The sequence below is a fragment of the Setaria italica genome, chromosome III, assembly GCF_000263155.2.
Source record: "Setaria italica strain Yugu1 chromosome III, Setaria_italica_v2.0, whole genome shotgun sequence".
Taxonomy (NCBI): domain Eukaryota; kingdom Viridiplantae; phylum Streptophyta; class Magnoliopsida; order Poales; family Poaceae; genus Setaria; species Setaria italica.
Window position 1 is genome coordinate 47474465 of NC_028452.1, and position 12007 is coordinate 47486471.

At 42.9% G+C, this 12007-nt stretch overlaps 1 protein-coding gene and 1 long non-coding RNA gene across 30 annotated transcripts; both read left to right on the plus strand.

Annotated features, from left to right (window-relative positions):
* The first annotated feature begins 820 nt into the window (after positions 1–820).
* LOC111256850 (pectinesterase/pectinesterase inhibitor PPE8B-like) lies at positions 821–2366 on the plus strand. The gene is made up of 2 exons (XM_022825586.1): positions 821–1196; positions 1287–2366. The coding sequence occupies exons 1-2, from the start codon at positions 881–883 to the stop codon at positions 1973–1975; spliced, it is 1005 nt and encodes a 334-aa protein (XP_022681321.1). The 5' UTR covers positions 821–880; the 3' UTR covers positions 1976–2366.
* Positions 2367–3040: 674 nt separating this feature from the next.
* LOC101782128 lies at positions 3041–11634 on the plus strand. Of its 29 annotated transcripts, none has more exons than XR_002676780.1 (16): positions 3041–3183; positions 3636–3755; positions 3826–3894; positions 4556–4627; positions 5075–5149; positions 5299–5377; positions 6376–7545; positions 7654–7721; positions 7808–7851; positions 7929–8139; positions 8785–8889; positions 9255–9365; positions 9565–9844; positions 9973–10560; positions 10886–10950; positions 11144–11634. It is a non-coding gene; the product is annotated as an uncharacterized LOC101782128 (long non-coding RNA). The 29 variants fall into 29 exon arrangements; XR_001163650.2 differs by having other exon boundaries at positions 9973–10074; XR_002676781.1 differs by having other exon boundaries at positions 9973–10074; positions 11184–11634.
* The last annotated feature ends 373 nt before the right edge of the window (positions 11635–12007 follow it).

Sequence of the window (12007 nt, forward strand, 5' to 3'; positions counted from 1 at the left end):
TGCATTGGCCGATTGATGATGATCCATCGTATAGGCATGAAATGGATGGATACCTAATAGTTAACAGCCTAGGTGGAATTAGGATCGCACGACCTTCCTCCTGCACCATCCCCGTTAACACCCTTCTCTCCTTGATTTGGGATCCAGGAAGGCTCAAGTTCGATGGCGCGGGGACCTCAATTTTTGGCGCCTGGTTCGATTTGGGTGGCCAGAACCACAAGTCCTGTTGCGGCCGGATTCTCAATTAGGGAGGTGCATAGTTCAATTTTGGTGTCGATTTGTGCAGCACCAACGCCAATTCTTGCTGCATGAATTTCGATTTGGATTGCCAGGGTTCAAGACCTTGATTTTTTGCTGCATGATTCCGATTTTGAGATCCTACAGCACCAATCGAGGATCCACTCACCAAAATCGAGTGGTTGCCACCGAGTTCAAGCGTGCTGCTGCCCAAAATCAATGTTCTTACCGCCCATAATAAGTTCCCCGCAACCAAAAACATCGCTCAATCGAGCCCCTGATGCTGTGCGCCAAACGAGTAGCTTCGAACAGTAGCAGTAACCGGGTGAGAGACGGCATCGATCCGCCGCACGGTGTTGAGAGAAAAAGAAAAGAGCCAAGCTCTAACCGCCATTCTTCCAGCTGGCCACCCATTTGGGTCTATATATACGGCGGGCGGGCGGTCACCAAGAGTACGTCCATGCATCCAAGCAACTAGCAAAAAGCAAAGGCAGCAGCAGCTAGTAGCTCTCAGCTCGGAGTGGAGTAGTGCAGCGCGCGCATGGCGCCGGCGGGAGTCATTGCGCTGGCGATGCTCGCCCTCCTGACGAGCGCAGGAGGCGGCGGCCATGCTGCGGCCGAGCAGCAGCAGGAGGCGGCCGGCATGCCGCGGTGGGTGGAGCCGCGTCTCCGCCGCCTCCTGGGCACCCGGCGTCACAAGGTGGACGCCGTCGTGTCCAACGGCGGCGGCAACCACTACGCCACCATCAACCAGGCGTTGGCCGCCGCGCCGCCCCCAGCTGCCGATGGAACGCCCGCTCGCCGCTACGTAATCCATGTACGCTCCGGAACCTACGACGAGATTGTCAACATCACGCGGAGCGACGTCACCCTCATCGGGGACGGGATGGGGCGCACCGTCATCACCGGTAACCACTGCAATCGCACCGGCCACGACGTGCTCCAGTCAGCAACATTGAGTAAGTCCTGCTCATCACTCTAGCCTTCCTGCGTCTGCCTGCAATTAACTACAGTAGACATGACACTGTGTTTAATTTGTTTATTTGCAGGCGTTAATGGAACTGGTTTCATGGCCCGAGATCTGACGATCAAGAACACCGCCGGGGTGGATGCGGGTCCGGCGGTGGCCCTCATGAACTTGGCGGATAGCTCCATCTGCTACAAATGTGAGATTGACGGTTACCAGGACACCCTCAACGCAGACTGCAACCGCCAGTTTTATCACACTTGTAACATTTCGGGGACAGTGGACTTCGTTTTTGGGTATGCAAAAGCTGTTTTTCAGCAATGCAACCTTCTGGTCCGCCGTCCGGTGCCGGACGGCCACTGCGTCGTCACGGCCCAGGGCCGTGGCGGGCCCAATGACGTTTCCGGTTTTGTGTTCCAGGACAGCACCGTCGCGGCGCTGCCGGGCGTCGACCTCAACGGGGTGCCCACCTACCTTGGGAGGCCGTGGAAGAACCATTCCCACGTTGTATTCATGAACTGCTTCCTCGACGGAATCATCCATCCTGCTGGCTGGGAGGGGTGGAAAGACTACGAGCGCCTGGGCAACATATTCTACGGCGAATACCAGAATCGGGGGGACGGCGCCAACACCCAAGGGCGCGTCAAGTGGCCGGGATTCCACATCATCAAGGATGCTGCGGAGGCGGCGAATTTCACCGTCCAGAGGTTTATCCAGGGCGACGGGTGGCTTCCTGAGTTCGGTGTCAAGTACAAGGGAGGCCTGGAGTAGCATGCAGCAGCTTGTGCGTGTGTTCGTCGTCCGTGTGTCTTGTCGATCTCATGTATCCATTGTTGGCGGTAATCCTTGTGACGCTTTGTTTTTCTGTTTGAATAAGCTCGCCATGTGTTCAGGATGAGCGAGTCTTTAGGAGCTGCGTGGTGTGTTCGGCATGCCGCGCATGTAGGAGAAGGCCTGGTCATACTTGTGTGGTGATGGCGCACGCGTCTGATCGTGGCTGATTGTGGCGCAAATAGTTCGTGTGTGTGCACTGTGTATCTTCTTCCTGGGTTCGAGTGAACGTGTGCCTGTGTGCGTGATTTCACGGCTGAGCAGGGCTCGCCGGAACGCCAACATCCATGTATACTCCCATCTCATGTATCTCCATTCTACATCTGTGTTATGCCGTCGCTGCTTTCCAAGTCACCAAAGGTGAGGTCCCCATCCCGAGAGCATTCCATTTTGCCTATCCCCATTGATTTTCGTGCACCGTAGGCCATTCTACAGTATCTCCGGCGATGCTCCGGCCGAGCACACCCACAACGTCCATGGCACCACCGTGAGTGCTCGTCGTCATCCTGGCTGAGGCAAGAAGATGATGTTGTGACCCTTAGATCCAAAATCGATGGTTTATAAGCAGCATACCAAATTACCAATTCGCATAGACTCGGTGCACCGTAGACTATAGACTGCTTCGTTTTAGTCCATGACCATCTACGCACGCCTAAGTGGGGCCCATTCGCCCATCTCCTTCACTTCTGCTTCCTTGCTGCCTCCGCGTCCGCGTGCTTCACCCCCGCCGCCATGTCCCGCCTCGCAGCGCACCTCCGCCTCTCCCCGTCCATGGCTACCATCACGCTCCTCGTGCTCGGCAACGGCACGCCTGACATGTTCGCCTCCGCCGCCGCGCCCGGGGGCCTCGGCGGGATGCCCAGGGTGGGGCTCGCGGCGGTCCTCTCCGCCGGCGCCTTCATCCCCATGGGCGCCTTCGCGCTCATCTCTGCGCCGTGGGAACCGGTCTCCTCCCTACAACCGCGTAGGGTGGGGCCCGCTTGGCGCGTCGGCTGAAGGGGATTAGGGGACGGTAGGGACCAGGAGGAGATGCTAGGGCGGGCTCAACATGAGGGGGAACCATGGTGAAGAGGAGCAAGAGGAAGAGGAAGGAGGAGACGCCCAAGGAATCGGCCTGGGAGAAGAAAGTAAAGGAACAAATTGAAAAGGTAACCATTCTCTCCTGTGTTCTGGATCTTGACATTATTGAGTTGAATTACTTGTCAATTTTGTTGATGGGCGTTGTGGGTTCTTGCTTGCGGGAGAGAAATGTGCAGCTTGATTTTTTAGGTAACAAGGAGATGTTATCCGGGTGCAGCTCATTCGATCTACCCGGTGTCAACTTTCTCTCTCTGTTCACACAGTTTGTTCATTATAGAAACGAGGATTGCATCATTTGGGCCAACTGTGTAGCCAGTTTAGAAGCCTATCCCTTCAGGTTCAGTCCTGGAGAAAATCCGCCTTTGTAGGATGGAGATTTTAAAGAAGAAACTAATTTAGCTATTCTCGTGAGGTTTTCAAGAATTTCCTCTGGACATAAGGATTCGATTCCAAGCCCCCTTTCCCATTCATGCCTTCAGGGTTATTGATGATGTCTACTTTTCATTACTCCGGATTTCAGGTCAAATACTACTATATTGAAGACAATGCTGCTGCTTTGGAGCCAAGGTGTGATTCTGTTGTGCATTTGGATGTGCCCCAGGTTAAAGAAGCGACAACAGACAACAAGGGTTTGAGGATTGTGAGTTTTCATTAAGTTTGGTTTGATTATGTAGTGTCCATTGAAACTTAAAATGGTGTTATAATTTCAGGATGATGTTGAGAAGGAGCTTGGAGCAAATGGCCATGGCCTAGATCAGTGTGATGTTACATAGGATGAGGTGAGCATTGCTTTCTCTAAATTTGTATGAAGTTTGGTGCCCACATGAACCATCTTACATGATTATCTAATTTCTGAACTCCAAAATTTGCTTTCGTGCTTCTTTGTGTACCGGGGAAAGAACTGCATTGTGATTAAATTTAAGCTGTCATGGTACTATGCTCAATTGAGCCAACAAAATTAAGAACATTTTCTGCCAAAACAGATATACATTATTTTGTGATAGGTGTTCATGGAAACGCATGCGCAATTAGCACTTAAATTTTGCTCCCAAGATAGATATCTGAAAAACCACCAACAGGTTCGATTTTAAAAAGTAAATATGGACCCACCTTATTATTTGAAGTTGTGAAGGACTCAATATCTCATTGTGAATTTGAAATCACCTACATCCGAGCAAAGTCCTTATGAAGTATTCTTTCCTTGAAGTCTTGAACTATTGTAGAAACAGTTTTGGTCTTGGGATATGAGAAATTGCCTAGTCTTTTTTGTTGCAAAAATTACAGACAATTTGCCATTAGCACTCATGAAAACAAAATAAACTGATAATTTATTATAGTGTAATGATTGCAACAGATAATATTCTCTTACGACAGGTTTTTCTGCCAGTGATACCATTGCAAGATTTCCTATATTAAAGGCTAGATCCTTGCCTTGTGCAGGTTGATTATATTTTTTGCTCTCCCATGACTTCAACATTTGCAGAGGATGACATCTATTGCTCTATCCTATTGGTGAGAAATTAGAAATGCTTTCAGTTTTGTTGTTGGTTACATCATTGTTGTAGCCTGCTTGTTCTCTAATATATTTTTCTTGCACGAACTTACCAAGTCATAATTTGTTTCTTTTATTGGATTGCAAATTTGCAATAACTGCATGTGTACAGTATCCACATCGGGACAAAAATGAAATGTTTAATATTGGCACTTAGTTCTGGAGTGATCGCTGCAGCAAATTCTTGAATCTTGACATTCATGCTCCCCCGAGAGGTCAATAAAAACTGAATGACTTGTTAACCAATTTCTAGCTTCCTTATCTCTGTGTATTGTGTTCCAAAATTTCAATAGATGCATACTATTCTCGACTTTATCTTGCTAAGGTAACTGTGATCCAAAGTAGATAGATTATATATGAGATAAACAATGCTTATATTAGTCTGAAGTATGGCAATATGATGCCAGATTGGAGATTTAGAGGACACCATTACCTTTGACCTCAAGCCGTCAGATGCTATCAACGTTGCTTTCCGGTGCAAGGTATGCAGTTGCTTCCTCTCCTTTCTCAGTATCTGTTAACAGTACATATTGCCATGGTGGCAATCGAGTAGTGGATTTCTTTGCTATGGTTGCAGGACATGGCTACATACAGATATAACATATGAGCAAAGTTGATTTTCTTTTTTCAGGTACATGGATTTTATGCCATACAGATACAACATATGAGCAAAGTTGATTAAGGTGTATTCATGCCCACTTAAGCTGCAGGTTGGTACTCTGTCTTTTCTCACATACTATGTAGGTCAATCAAATATTAAGGATCCAATTATTCCACGGATACAAAATTCACTAAATGGGTGCATGCTATGTATATTTAATTCAACTGAAAGAAGCCATTAACTATATAACAACTAAAATAAAATAATAATAATACACTTGTGATCCTGATAAAAGTTACTTGATCTTGGTCATCTTCAGAATATAAAAGGCAAGTTTTACTGTGATTTTAGTTCACGTTTTCCATGCTTGGCTGAGATATCGGCATTTGAATTGTTACAGCTTCTATTGCACAATTTGACTCCTTTCTTTGGTTGCAACAAAATATGTTAGATTAGAGTACCATATTCATGTGCAGTAAATGTTGGGAATTTTGATTCAAAGGACCTGTGTTAATTATTGCCACAGAATTTTATATTGAGTTATTGCCACAAAAAAACATTCGACTTTGATCTAAAATTCTTTGTTTGAAATTAACAAGTATGATAGCGAAAGCATATGTACTCAGTTTCAAAAACAATTGATTAATCCTTATTCATCTCGGTAGGTATTGGTTTCACCAAAGCTACATCCTGCCAGCCATTTGCAGTGGTTCCTGCAGCTGCATCCTGTTGCCTAGCTACCTCGCTCTGCAAAGAGCCGATGTAGCAAAAATTGAGTGAAATGCCATAGGCAGGGCTTGTTCTCGTTGTGCTCCTATCCTGTGGACATATCGTTGCTGCAGGCAGCTCTGCAACTAGGGCAGCAACCAAGTATAGAGCGGCTATATCGTGGTGCCGATGCCAAGCAGCAATAGTCTCAAAGAGCATTCCAGTTGTAATATACATGATAATTTTGGATACACGATTTATTTGTGGATGTGGATTTATTGAAATGCAATTTTGGAAATGATATTTGATGGAATGGTTTTACGCTTTAAATTTGAATTTGACTTGTGGTGTTGAAATTATGACCACCCCCGCCCGCTCCTCGCCTCCTCCCTGCCCCAGCCGCGCCTCCTACATCCACCCGCGCCTCCCTGCCCTGCGAGTGGACAAGGACTCTAGGAGTCCAGCTGCGGACTGCTTTTGCCATGGCGGACGACGGCCGCCACAAAGGATGTACAGGACGGCTGAGAACTGCTTCTTCAGGGTTTGAGTTAGTGAATCCTTGCAAAGGTCAGTGCGCCCTCCTTCCACTCACTGGTCTCTCATGGAATTGCTATTTAGAGACTTTTAGCTGATGGTTTGATGATTACATATTCAGACTAACTCACAATGAAGCGACAGATTTCTCAGGTCCTCTAAGTATGTCTTGCATGTTCTTTGTCCTGACAAAACTTAAGAATTTGCTGATTGAAGTTTTATCAGACACGAGGTAGTTTTATTTTTTTTTCCAGGAAAATTCGTGATGAGCAAGAAAGTGCTGTATTGTTTTCTCTACTGTCTTTTGTTTTGGTGGTTTATATGGCAGACCCATCAATTCAGTAGGAACAACTATGTAGACCATAGATCATAGCTTGCCCTATGCTGCTATTATAAATTGAAAATTCAGTACAATTTGTCCTCTTTAAATTTGAAATTTCATAATTTGCTGACAGTTCAATGCCTTCATTTGACACCATCTGAACTTAAAGCAAAGCTGGTTATGACAATCTCTGAATGGTACATTATATTATTTACGCCTGGAAAATTGACAACATTGGCTTTACATATAGTTTAATATTATAATTTAAGGTCCAAGTTTCTTTTTGGAAAATTGACTGTGCCTGTACCTTTGCCTCTATCAATCTTGTGTGCTGAAGATCCTAATGGTGGCATGAATTAATTTCTTTTGGTTAACATTGTATGCCAGAGATAAATGCTGTTACTGTTCAAGTTAGTTTAAATAATTCATGTTGTAATCTTCAAAATTTCTACATCTCACACTGGATGCTTTAGTTTTTATCTGCTTCTTGTTTGTCAGTCACACTGGATTGTAATATAGCTTCAATTTGTTTCTGGTAAGTTTAACGTATATCTTTCTCACTAATCAATCGCTGATTCCATATAGCTAAAAGGTGAACTAATTTGGGACTTATTTGTTCATTTGAAGGGACAAACCAGCTTTTGGCCATTCAATTACCATCTGTGAGACAGTGAGAGCATCACTGCGGTAGGCGAAAACCTTTGAGATATTAGGTGAGGCCATTCATTCATATGTGTGCTGTCTGGGTCACACTATTCCTGAGCTCTGAGCTCCATGATCCTAATATTTTAATTTTCTGAGTTTGATCATTGGTAACTTAGGCACATTGGTTGACTGTGTCTCATTGGCGTCATCTGGGAGGCCATTTCCTTGGTCAGTGCCAGCTCTGGTATTGTGCTTGTTTATTCTTTAGCATTGTTATGTTTGAGGGTAATTTGATTTATTGTTTAAACATAGCATTTTTTGTTTATACAGGTCATCAGCGCCAGTAATGCAGGACCAAATTGTGGATACGTAATGTATGACCTTTGTTTCAGAAATGATCCATTTATTATCTGTTTCCTATTTTGTTGTTAATTCATTTCAGAACCTGTAGGTTCCACTCTTCTGCCATTGCTTTCTGGCTGCAAGGGAGGCCTTAGTGTGTGGTGTTCCTTCAACTGCACTCTCATTCAATTAGTGAGCATGCCTCGAACTGGAAGAGGCTAAGGCGTTGGGCATGATGGCTGTTCCATTGTAGTTGAGGAGGCGCAGAGCAGAGGAGATCCCATGGGAGATGCCTGACTGCCAGGCTTGGCAAACATATGGTTCGAGAGAGCATTTCAAACATTATCATTACGTAATATCATAATACACTTGTTTTTGTCCTAATAGTTATTAGTGAGCTATCATGGTACACAACAATAGTTATTTGTTCCTGTAGGAGTAGTAGAATTTATTCATGTAGTCAAGATGGTGAGCCTAATTAGCAGCAACATTTAACAAAGCAACTGCATAGCTACAGCTTGGAGCAGATAACCCTGTCATTAGGCAAGGACCAGTACATATGTGCTGTGCTCCCTTTGCTGCCAATGTTTTACGCCTGGCCTTATCTGTACTTCCCACGTCTTTGGAAGGCTTGGTCCTGATTTACGGATACAAATTTCTTTGCTGCCAATGTATTTTGGTTCTATGTATTTGCAAAAAATGCTTCAATTGGATTTCAGAATCTGAATGCTTTAGAGAAATTATTTAGGGATAATGCAAATCATTTTTGTTCTTGTTCATCTAGATTGCATGATTATCTCCTTGTTTGCTGTACACATAGACTTGAGGCAAATTTGTAAATGTTTTTTCGTCTGCATTATGCAGGAAAATCACATGCATTGCAAAAAGAAAACCCATGTTTTACTATGCTTCATTCTTGGTTAAAACAGGCTTGTACTGAGATGGTAATGCCAATGTCTTTGCAGTGAAGACAGGAGCATGTATTCGTATTCGGAGGATTGTATAAAAAACTATGGTGTCAGGCCAAGTTCTCGGTGGATTACTACAGAGTTTGGTGGGCAACTGGGCATGTAAGTTCTCACTTCTCAGTGTGTTTAGTAAATGCAGCATTATCACAGAACAAACGGGTTCTTTTGGTTACTTTTCCAGCTAGCTTTTTTAATTACTTATCTTTCTTAAATGGAAAAAAACTAAATCGTGTTTAGATGAAAACATGTTATTGATGTTTACTTTATTACCCCAGACTTTAACTGTCATAATCTAAACTTGCAATGTCTTCAATGGACATATTTTGGACCTTGCCTTTGATGCCTTGAAGCACGAAAATATCTATTTAAGTGCCTTATTTAGTTTTTTGGTTTTCCCTGTGAGTTGCAATCCATGTCTTAGGGGACGGCAAAGCAATGATACTTCTATTTTTGGTTGTTTCCTGCAGGATCTTCATCTTTTTTCTTCCTTGTCTGAATATGCTAAGGGTGAGATCTGTATTGGCCTTTTGCACCCTGATTTCACTGTGCTATTCAAGATGTCAGAGTAAGATTGAAAGGTACTTGACTTCGCTTTTTTAGACACCGTATCTGATATAAGACTCCTCTGTTGGAAATAACATATTGACATGTATAAAAAGAGAAGCTCCTGGGTCTAACCATGATCAACCACGCGAATAGCTTAATCTTTTTATTCTGAAAGAAGAATTGCTTGCATTTGAAATGGTTACCAATGAGTTGACGATCTGTCTGTTCTAGTTTCAATCAGGTTTGGAGAGAAACACTGAGATGATGGAGAAGGAAATCAGCACTTTGGGGCCAGGGAAGTCACACAATCAAGATAGCCGGAATTTTCTAGAGCTGATAATTATTTCTTTTGTTCTTTTTCAATTTGTTTACCTTTTCTTTCATATTACATAATACTAATTTCTGGTTACCTTTATTTTCTTTGTTTGTGTGATGGATCTTGCATAGATATGAAGAAGTCAAGCATTCATTGGCAAATCTTGCATGCTCAAAATAGCTAATGCTTGATCAAGTAAGAAAATATGATGCTCACATATCAGCTATGGTAGAATTATTCCCATGAGCATTTTATACTCGAATATCTTGCAGGATCCTATGATACAAGCAGGACTAAAACTTTTTTTTTCTCGAACTACGCAGGAGAGCTGCGTGTCATTTCATTTAAGATAGAGAGAAAAAAGAGTACATAGAGAGGGGGAGAACCCCAGACTAAGTACAGCAGGACTAAAACTTCAGGATAGTGTAAGTTAATAAAGATTCTTTTGCCTAAGATTTAGCTACTACTATGTCAGCAATATGTGCTTCTCTGCAACGTGTTAAGTGTTAATTCTATGAACAATCACGCCATTTGATTTGAAGAAGGTTACGTAGTCTTTAATCTTTTGTGTCAGTAGTGTGGTACAGTTTTTTCACCAATGGTACGTCGATGTCCAGCTCAATGAATTCAGTATGTGATGTTATATAATGGCAATCGACTTTGAGTTTTTTAGGTAAATGGATAGGTTCAGTTTTTCATTATCAAATAGGGATAGACTAAAGGAAAATATATTACATATCAATAAATCGAACTCCCAGTTTTCAGGATGTAGTGATGATGTGTAACTTCAGCACATAACACAAAACAGATTAGTCGGCTGTCTAACAAGATTGTGCAGCATTTGTCTTGCTCACTGAATGCACATTGACTTGGTAAGAACTGGGCAAGAGAACATAAGGAAAAAGCATGAGGTAAATGTGCTATTTCTTTTTTGAGTTGTAATTGTGTAGCATTGCTCCTGAGTGAAAATTAGTGAGGCATGTATCATAAACAGCTATAGAGGTTTGTTTGCTACAGTATGCTTAGCAAAAAAATTTGTCTTTTGAAAAATAGCAAGTTCGATTATTATTATTATTTAGTTTGTGAGAGAAATTTGGTTGAAAGAGAACATAACATTTGATTTGTCCATGTTCTGGAATTTCTAGATTCCTGAGCATTGCTTACCTTGGTTATAAATGGATACATTGTAATTCTTGTTATCTTTCTTGTGAAATTTATATGATAACTTGGGTTCAGTTTGATGGAACAACTTTTATTGTACATGGAAGCATGGCCTCTGAAAATTGTCATATAATATTGAGGTAAAGAAGCAAGCCCTAAACAACCACTCTCAGGCTTCTGTTTTAATCCGTTGTAGCAGCAAACTGGTAGCAGTAGTAGATCAAGGATGTAATAGCAATTACATCTAAGAAAGGTTACCCAATTTTCCTGTAGTCATGTTCATTGTGTGGCTGACCCACTGAGCTCTCTTGTGCTTGCTTATGTTTTGTTCAGATATGTCATAATTCCTCAGTGATGCTGTACTGCTGTTCAGATTTAGAAAGGAGTCAAGCACTTCCTGGACAACAAGAACTCGCTGACACCTTACAGCTGCTAGACTGGCATTTGGTCCATGCTAAGTTCTGCATCGGCGACAGAATCTGTGCTGATTTAATCGCCATGGCTTCTAGCAATTCTGTACAACATTTCTCCTAAATATGCAAGGCAATGGAAATAATGTCTTTCATCTCTGCAAGATCTAATAGGATGCAGCTATCAAAGTAAATTTAAGCTGACACATATCAATATGAGTTGAATATATCATCAGTACATTTAGTTTCTAATGGACATCATGTACACAATCTCGTGCTGCAAGGTGTGCTAATAACTAATTGTACTAGAAGCTACATGCAGTAATACTTTTACCACGTATTACAAGCTGCAAGGTGTGATTCTTGTATTTTGAACTATTTTTGTGTACTGAATAAGGACTTCTGATTTTGTTACTTCCATGAGAATCTGAAATTTTAAGGGTGGGATGCAAGAAGCAAATAACTGCTTCTTTTTCTATCGCAAAAGCTACTGAACAACTTCCAATTGGCTATACAAATTTTCATGAAACAAAATTCTCAAATATATGATTTTGGTTGCTCGTAGTACCGCACAGGCACGATCAGTTACTTATATAAAAAAACTAAAGAGCGAAAAAGCTTCGTATGTCGTTCACCCTCCGCTCCATTGTTTCCACGTTACAACGAACCGGCATCCTCTGATTCTTTTTTTTTTCCCACCCATCTACTTCCCTCCGTCCTATCCGGTGTCCACCTGTCCTATCCGGAACCGTCCATCCGCTTCCCTTCGTCCTATCCGGTGTTCGCT